General features: G+C 41.3%; 1 protein-coding gene across 1 annotated transcript; it reads right to left on the bottom strand.

Annotated features, from left to right (window-relative positions):
- Positions 1 to 5,549: 5,549 nt before the first annotated feature.
- On the bottom strand, positions 5,550 to 9,947 carry LOC149833954 (iron-sulfur cluster assembly protein 1-like). The gene is made up of 3 exons (XM_090011135.1): positions 9,594 to 9,947; positions 8,822 to 8,876; positions 5,550 to 5,917 (listed from the first exon to the last, which is right to left on the bottom strand). Exons 1-3 carry the CDS (start codon positions 9,892 to 9,894, stop codon positions 5,767 to 5,769), a joined length of 507 nt encoding a protein of 168 aa, XP_089867261.1. The 5' UTR covers positions 9,895 to 9,947; the 3' UTR covers positions 5,550 to 5,766.
- Between the last annotated feature and the right edge of the window lie 39 nt (positions 9,948 to 9,986).

Genomic DNA, 9,986 nt, shown 5'->3' with positions numbered 1-9,986 from the left:
GTCGTGAACGTGGTTGGAGCATTTGTCAACCTGAATGGCATTACTAAGAATTCGTAAGCACCATAATGAGTAACACAAGTTGTCTTCAGCTCATCACCTTCAGTAATCCTCACCTGCCAGTAACCCGATCACAGATCTAACTTGGAAAAGATACAGGCACTGCCTAGCTGATCGAATAAGTCTGCTATCAATGGCAATGGGTGTTTGTTCTTCACCATGACCTTGTTCAAAGAACGATAATCCATACATAACCATTTGGAGCTGTCATGTTTCATCTGAAAAAGAACTGGGGCGCCAAATATGCCTTTCGATGGACGATCGATGTCTGCGTCCAATATCTCATCTAACTGCTTGTATAGCTCCTTCAACTCAGCTGGCCCCATACAGTATGAAACCATTGCGGGAGACTTCGCTCCTGAGATTAACTCAATCTTATGGTCGACCTCACGTTTTGGTGGAAGATGCGTTGACAATTTCAGAGGCATCACCCCCCAAAACTCCTCCAATAGTAGGGCTAGGGTCGGCGACACTGCTGCTTCTACCTTCTCTTCTTCTGTACGCACAACAACTAAGAATGTCTGCTCCTCATGCTTGACACCATTTTTCAGCTGCATCGTCGATAACACTGAAGACTTGTCGTTTTGCGTAAGATATTGCACTGTGTGGGACATGTTTGGCCTCATAATTGTCAACGTGTTAAACTTTGGCAACATCATAACATTCTGGCTTCGCAAAAACTCCATACCCATAATCATCTTGAAATCGTCTAGGGGCACCACAGAGAAGTTGGCTTTACCGGCCCAACTCTCAACTTGGATATCCACATCTCTTCCACATCTCTTGCTTTACCAAGGATGGGCTTGGTTTCAGAGTTTACTGTTTTGATGGTCCTCTGCTTTGGCCCGGGCTTCAAGCCTAACCGCTTTGCCTCTTCCCGCGAGACAAAGTTGTGTGTGGCCCTGGAGTCTACCATATCTGAAGTAGACTTTTCATTCGTAATGACTTCGAGATACATCAGTTCTTTACTAACCTGCATGTTCTCAACTGCGCAACTTCTAGCTACGTTGATCGACCGCATGACTCCCAACCGCGGTTGCATGGTCTCAGTGTCACTGCATTCAGTATCACTGCATTCTTTCTGCGTTGCATTGGCTTGCTTGTCGTCCTTTACGAGGCGCTTGAGACATTGTCTGATGATATGCCTATCGCCATAGAACCAGCATGTCACAACTGTACCCTTGTTGTTGTTGTTGTTGTTATGCTTTATATAGTTATGTTTCTTGTCGAATTGATAGCGTATTGACGCCTTACCTTTGTTGTCGCATCGCTCATCCTTATTTTCTTTATGGTCAGGCTTCTTCCCGACTTTGGTTGATGGGGTGAAAGGCTTGCGCTAGATGTCAACTAAGTGCTCGGCCGCCACATATGCATCTTCTAAAATACAGGGGTTGCTCCTTTCCACTTCAGATTGTGCCCATGACTGAAGTCCCACAATGAACCAGTTGAGCTTATCCTCTTCTGGCATGTTAGACAACTCCAGCATAAGCTTCTGGAACGTTCTGACATAGTCTTGTAACGAACCAGTATGTTTAAGCTCACGAACCATCTGGTACGCCTGCCTCTGCGCATTCCTCAGCATAAACTAGTTGCACAACTCTATTTTGAAGTTGTCAAAGGTGTTTATCACGCATTGACCCCTCTTCATGTCGTTGCGCTTTCGCCTCCACCAAGCGATAGCATCCTCATCCAATAATGTTGTTGCTGCCTTAATTCAGAGATCTTCAAGCGTCACATTTTGAATATCCAAGTAGTCTTCTACTTGGAACAAAAAGTTCTCAATGGCCTTGTTGTCTCGAGAACCATTGAACTTTGCGGGTCTTGACACATCAATCCTTGATGGGCTCTCACCATTTTTTCCATTTAAGGTCACTGGCCGCTGCAATATACGGTTTTTCAATTGAAGCTCCCCTACTTCAATCTGCAAGTCAACCACTGTTGTCATCAACGAAGTGATTTGCCCCATCTGTAAGTTCACCTGCTCTTGCAGGCTCGCCACCATATCATTCAGTCTACTGAATCATTCAATTGTGTATGAAATCGCTTTCTCATGTGAAATCGCATCTTCCACCAGCTTGTTGACAGTTGCAGCCATCTCTTCTTAGCCCCAAGGTGAACTTATCTCCTCAGCTTCGGCAACTGCCTTGCCCTTAGTGTTGCGCAGATTTTGATAAGGTGCCACGATGTCTTGCTCACAAATCGCACATTGTCGGTGTGTCTGTCGACACCGACTCTGGAGTCCCTTCCCCATCATGAGAAAGGATTCTGGTACCACTTGTCACTGGCCAATTTCCTTCAATAGGCCAGTGCAGCGCGACAGTCCTTCCTTACCGTCGCAAGCCTATTTGTCAATCGCGGAAGCTTATAATCAGAGTGCAAGAGAGCAAGAAAGAATAGAGGGAGAAGCATTGCAATCACAAGAAGCAATCACAACGAGGGTGAATAAAAGAAAGCTCAACACATTTAATTCATTCACAATTTTTGTCTGAGGGCTATTACAGTTCAAGCATACGAGCTGCCTCTTTGGAGTATTGATTCACCTGAACTGGGCAGCTTACATCAGACTCAACAAAAGCAAAACATACTCTAAGCACAACTTTACAATGTAAATCGCAAGGGAACAACTTTAGTGTTGTGTATAAGAAAGATGTGTGGAGCCATGACTTGGACTAGGTCATTGCATATGAGGTGGTGCGTGAGGTCGAACATTAGTTTAAGTAACTGTGTATGGGGTGGTATGCAAGGTCAATGATTGATTTGGCAAACATAAAAGAGTTTGTGCAAGACCTAGGGTTGTTAGGCAGGCCAGATTGGTTGTTTAACATTGCATGGGCTCATAGAAATTTTTTGTTTGTGACAACTGGTATCAGAGCGAAATGATTCATGGTGACATTGCAAATGGTTAAGTGGGACATGACACGCCTCTAAGGAAAAATAAAGCACAGTGGCACATAAGTTGTGTGTCTAAAGCATGGTAGATCGAGCGTAGAAGTGAGTTGTTAGCAGAGTGGTATGAGACATTTTGTCGATGGTAAGCAAATGTGTCAGGCTATTACTCATATGACTAAGGGACACGAGTAAGCCAGTGTGTGTTGGAGTTGGCACTACGACACCATGTTACAAAGAGTACGTGTAAGATTGATTCCTACCAGTTTGTGTGTCAACTCGCAATTGAAGTATGGTATTGCTTTATGCACAATGTAGAGTGCATAATTAGTTATTTAGCTGAAAGGATTTGTACCTTTGGGTGTGAGAGACTCAATCAGACTTATATTTTATCTTTCAAGTATCCAAGCGGGATGATGGAAGCGTGAAGCAAAAACGTCTATGAATAGGATGATGAAGTTGTGGGTTTGAGGAGTGCCCACCTCTCGAGCAAGATGCTCTTTGTTATAGTTTGTTGTGTTTTTGATAATTATTTCTTATTTGGATTGTGTGAGTAGTAAAATGTCATCGTTCTCAGCTCATCAGTTTGGTTCTTATAGGAACGTGTTTGCTAGCTCTAAAAGAGAGTTGCAACATGATGGCTCAATGAGAGAGTTACAATACTAGGCCAAGAGTTGCCCCTGTTGGATGAGTGATCGAAAGATCACTACAAGGTAGTATGTGCATGGACATCCCCCATTTTGAAGATCAGTATGGTCGTAGACCATTAAAAACTGCAGTTTGGTGGCATGTATTTGTAGTCTATTTTCTCTGCAAGATATCAAGGATCACGTTGGGCAAAAAGTGCCTTTGGATAGCCTTAAGGTTCAGGGCATAAGCATGAGAAATCGATAGACTGTTGTCGAAGTGACTTGAGGTGCGTCATAAAATGGGACGCAACATGTTGAAAATTACAACAATGACGGATTGAAGCCCAAGAATGATGGTTGTGCGCAAGAAGAGTGTATGTGCGAAGAGAGCTCCAACATAAAAATGGATGAACTTGAGAGTTACAAGTTGAGAAAGATGAGGTGAAGTGAAACCAAAGATAAGTATGAAGGAAAATTTATAATTAAAAGGGAAGACCTTGTTCTTACCTACACCAACTTGGATGAGGATGTCAAAGGGTTAGGTGGGAGATGCGGCAAACACAATGTTGAGCACAATTGAGTGAAAAATACATCGAATGTAAGAACGAGCAATATGCATTGAGCTATCGGTGATATGCGATGGTAGCATGTCATGAAATGGACAATGGTATCATCATTGGTACGACGATGTGTGGCAGCACTGACATGAAGCATGGAGCCATCGGACCATAGGATAGATGTCTTTGAAAATTTACTTAAGTATCTCTCTACTCAGATAAGATATCCCACACGTAGTGTTTGGTACATACGAGAGTGCGAGTAGGTTAGAACTAATTCTTGCAATAATCACATTAGGTATTTTTAACCATATATAGTGACAATAAGCTAGGCGAGTGAACACCTAGGTGTCGATGAGTAATTTAGGTAGATGTATAACTATCAACCGGATGCAAGGTCGAGAGTCAAAAATAACTTCCCTCATCCGTTGAGATACCTGCAAATCTTTTAAGTGACGCTTTCAAGAGATCGCATCATGACCTTAGGTGCGCAGCGTTGCTGTTGAATTTGGGTTGCAGCTACGCATGGGATGATGGGCAGGGCCAATGATTGATTCAGCAAACGTAAAAAGAGTTTGTGTGAGGCCTATGGCTGTTAGGCTGGTGGTGTCGCATGAGCTCACAGAAAATTTTTGCCCGTGACAATCACAATTCATTTTTTTCTTGTAAATGAAGATGTAATCCTATTGTCTGAAAGAGGACACAAGACTTGTAAAGTTATCCCCACGTGGTTGGGACAAGGATCATAAAATGACCACCATTTCTTGCCACAAACAGACCAATTTCACCATCCCAATGATGTGATTGCCACTGTTTTTTTTATGGAGAAGATAAATAGTGATTTATTCACATGGATATTTCTTCTATGGAGCACCCAGGTGCAAGGAGATTCAAATTACCAGCAATATGTTGTGTGATCCAAAGAAATTACAGATCTGCTTCTGCAATTTCATTTATATTGAATCTTACCATCAGTCCTAGTTTCAGAAGAGCTGATATATAGTCATGATTCAATTCAAGAGAGCCACAACAAAACATGACTAGCACCATCTATGTGAGTGGAAGGATGAAAAAGGTGTTTTGGCAACTTGTTTAAGAAGTGACCATCGTAGACCAGTTCAAGGCGAAGGTTACCCTCTCAGTAGTTTCTTGCCAGGAATTTGGACTTGAAGGGAGACTAGAAAGAAAGGCTACGACGAATTTGAAATGATATTTTCAGGTAGAGACTACTACGTGCGGTTGAAGGCTTTTGATGATTATGACTCTTGAGAGAATCCTCTCTACTGCACTTGGGACTCTGGTAATTCAGTGCAGCCAATGGTCACATGAATCACGATCAGAATTGAACTTGTCTTAATTTGGGCCACGATCTGAACCAGCGCCTACGATTTTCACGCACACACAAGCAAGGATATATTCAATAAAGAGCAAGATTTTCATATTATGCAACAGATAAGGTGCTAATTATGTGTAGTAATAAAAGGTGGCAGATCAACTGTAGTGCCAAGAAGAGCAGTCAAACTTGCACAATATGATACATGCAGAGAACAGCTGGCAGAATTAATAAGCGACCTGCCTTATCACATGAGATCACAAGTGATACTATTGGATATCACCCTGGGTTTTTGCCAAGATTTCTAAGCAGCAACTTTCTCCAGCTCCTCTGTTTCGTTGCCCGACTTCGCCCGCTTTGCCTCATAGTCTTTAACGGCTGCTTTGATTGCATCCTCTGCAAGCATGCTGCAATGAAGCTTCACAGGTGGAAGAGACAGATGTTTTGCAATTTCACTGCACCATAAAAATATTCCATTAAGAGTGAACAAAAAGGTCAACATGGTCTGAGGGAACTTTAACAACAAAAGCAGAGTGAATTGTATTGCAACGATCTCCATATAAGTAATCTGAGTTCTTTGAAAACGTGATCAATGATTATCATCATCATTTGGCATCAAATTCATCTCAAACTTAATCATCTCTATGCATCCACAACTACACTAGTCGCATGAAAATTTTCACTTCATGCAAACATTGAAAATTGAAACAAATTAGCCAGCCTGAAAGCACAATCAAACCAAGTCTGCAGTGTGCATGCGATGACAGTAACCAATATAATGATCAATTACACACATCAAAAATGAGGAAAGGTTCTGACATATATTTAATTCTGCATGGACTCCATAAAATATGTCCTACAAGATGCTATGCTACAGCAGCAAACCAGGAGGTCCAATCTTGAAATAACTGCATGATTATCCTGGAATCATGGAAAATTCAAGCAATGAAAATCATGTTTTTTTTTCTTTCTTCCAGACTCCTTTTTAGCTACGGCTTTCTTCAAAAATTTTGCCACAGAGACGGTTGTCATGTCTCCTCTAGTTGTGAAACTTCATGACTGACCAAGCACACTTAGAACAAAGCTCAATGGAGTCCCAGGGACTCGGCTATCCCAATTCCCACACCACTGCTGACATAACCAATATGGGTTCTGCCAAATAGACTTTGAAAATCAATAACGTTCAAAACATGAGATCATCACAGTGCCATTCAGGCAAATGTTCATCAAGAAAGAAAAACCCATCATGCATTGCAGATGATCACATCAACAGCAAATCGATATACTCCCATCAAATTTGCAGTAGAAAGCTTCCTGTTCAAAGCTGAAGTGAATGTTTACATAATAAACCTGACATACCAAGAACTCAAAGATGGTTTAGAAAGAGTAATTCCAGGAAGTAGCAACAACCAACATACATATACCACACCCCCATATTGATCTTTGAAAGATCCCAGCAACAAAGACATTCTATCACATCTAATACCATGACTCGTTACTTTAAAGAGGTTTGAGCCACTGCCAAAGAGAGATTTAGGAATTCTGAAAGTAACAAGAATCAATTAAGTGACAACATTTACTTGTATAAATCAACCACAAAGACTGTTTGACAGAGCAACTCAAACCCTCAAAATTTAACATCAGGCAAATGTTCAAGAGCATAATAACCCTAAGAATGTCAAGTCGCGTCCCCCCACAGACATCAAATTCCCCACATATTGAATCTTTTGGACAAAAAGAACACAATTTTGGCATCTTGGACAATCATATATTTTAGGCAAAAACTCCAAACAAACCCAATGATGAGTCCCTTTGCTTTCATTCACTTATGAAGGACAACAACAGGGTGCTAGGTATAACAGATTTGTCAGTTCTCATACAAACCTAAAAATCAAGATCTCCTCCACATGCATGGAAAGGGAAGCTGGAAGATCAAATGTTCAGATGCTCAAAGTAAAATCTCTAAAGAGCTGATTTCATTTTCCTCTCCCTTTATCAGTAACTGGAACAGAAACCAGTGTATAAGGTGCCAATAGACTTTCAGATCTGTATGATCCTGTAACTTCTTGATAAAAAAACATATGAGGTTGGACATTTTTCATAAGCACTTTCTTGCAAACACACAAGCGTGCAGAGTTGTGAACGTCACAGATCCAAAGACCTAAAATAAGGTAGACAAAACAAAAATGAGAAGACCAAGAGCATTTGTGAGACCGTGGACATGAAAACAATGAACTCTAATCAGGCTTCCACCAAGCATTCTCTTTTACAAATTTCACCTCACTATTTCCCTTCCCTATGTTAGGCAGACACCAACATGGTACTGAACACGCCATAGAGGCAATTAGACACACTTGGTAGAGCATAGGAGTACTGTTAAATCAAGACACAGGAACATGGATGCACACAATCTGCATGTATCTACAAAATTTAACATGTAAGGAATAAAGCATGTATGCCATTTTAGAAGTGTAACGATCAATAAGGGGAGAACATAACCATGGGGATTTTCTTAAAAAGGAAAATCTTCTAAAGAAACTACAAAGAAGTATCTACTAAAGATTGACATCACTCATCACAAGAGACATTCATCTACATAATAAAGAATCGATCGATCATACAATTGCATCAATGAAGTTATCAACAGTTCTTCTTGAGTCTACCAATAAGTTGGCCTGTGCTCAAAATTGTGCTGGCATGCCTATCCTTGTGTCTGAACAAGTTTGATTTTGCTCAAGAATAGCTGTCATGCCCAGCGTCCTTGTTAGTGTCACATTTTATCAACAAAGGATGTGAAGTCAAGTGACATAATCTTTCTATCCCTTACTTTTCAAAAGTAATAGAAGTTGACTTCCCAAGTATGGACATATCAGAAGTAAAAAATGCATCACCACATCAATTTTTTATGTTAACGCAGGACGAATAGAAAAAATTAACCGGCAGAATTTCAAAGTCAACATCTGGATACATTCCAGCGGCCAGGTGTTCTGTAAGTTTGAATTGCTATTTCGTTGAAACTAGACCACCTGAAAGAGGCTTTATATTTGAAAGATACTGAAATTACTCTTCAGAACTTTAAACTGATGACCACAAGAAAGGAATAACCATGTCGTAAACTGATGCCACTGACACACAACCTGTTGTTGTTGTGTGTGTGCGTTGTTCCATGAATTCGGTGAACACAGTAATTGGAAACCCTACTTAGCAATACAAACAACAGTATCCCAGACGAATCATACATGGAGATACTTGTATGAATTCATGATTAAAGATTGACTTCTAGAAGCCTAGCCACCTCTTCAATTAAAAATGTTCCAATCACTCAAAAATGCATTCAAATTCAAAGAAGGGAAACTTACGCGTTTTTTATGGATAATGCTTCCTCCATCTGCTTCCCTTTTACCCATTCGGTAGCTGAAATTTTTCCAAACATAAAAAAAAGGTCAGCTCTAAAGCCATTAGGACTCAATTTGTTTTACATTTTCCTTTTTCCTTTTTTTAAGGAAACATGCAACAATTTGACCCCTACCGCAGGGCATTAAAAATACATGACACTTCATACAAAACAAGTATAAAACTAGAAGTCAAACAAATAATGCTCCAACACAACCACCGAAAAACAAAGAAATTTAGAAAGAGACAAACGAGTCGCCAGCCATCACCAAGACAGCTGTTTCAATCCATTAAACAAAAAAATTTAGAGAGAAGGGAATCACAAGACACCCTCCAATTCTAAGCACAAACACAATACAAAAGGCAGAACTAAAAATACCATATGAATTTCGAGAAAAACATATCCAAAATGAAGGAGAAAAGAATGAGATCCCAGACATGAGAGAGTATTCCAGAGGGATAAAGAAAATAAAATCCGTAAACAAATTAAGAACCTTTTTTATCTAAATTAAAGATCGATAGAATTCAGAAAGTAATCAATGATAGAGAGACTCAAAGAAATCGTATAAAAACATGAAGCAAGCCCTAATTAACATTGAACAATCTTGCGGTGAAAACATATTCAACTGATAAAACCACAGAAAGACAGCCAATTTCAAGATTAACGAAGAAGAAAAGGGCGGGAAAGAAAAAGAAATCGCAGGAATAGACGGAGAACAAGAGGGATTCGGAACGAACCGAGGGAGGACGAGGCGATGGCGGAGCCGCAGCCGAACGTCTTGAAGCAGGCATCGACGATCTTGCCAGACTGCTCGTCGACCCTGATCTGGAGCTTCATGACGTCGCCACAGGCGGGAGCGCCGACGAGGCCAGTGCCGACGGCGGGGTCATTCTTGTCGAAGGAGCCGACGTTCCGGGGGTTGTTGTAGTGGTCGACCACCCTCTCGTGGTACAGCCTCGCCGGGACGGGCCCCAGAAAGGGAACCCCTCTCCCTCCTCCCGCTAACCCTAGCGCCCTCCTCGCTCCGAAACCTAACATCCTCTCTCTCTCTCTCTCTCTGCGAGTCGGCGAGACGGAAATGTAAAAGGTCTAGAGACTCGCCAGAAACTGGGAGAGGAAGACGAGGCGGC

Source organism: Nuphar pumila, chromosome 6, assembly GCF_984573655.1.
Source record: "Nuphar pumila chromosome 6, dmNupPumi1.hap1.1, whole genome shotgun sequence".
NCBI classification, from domain to species: Eukaryota; Viridiplantae; Streptophyta; class Magnoliopsida; order Nymphaeales; family Nymphaeaceae; genus Nuphar; species Nuphar pumila.
This window is presented reverse-complemented; position numbering and strand designations above follow the sequence as displayed.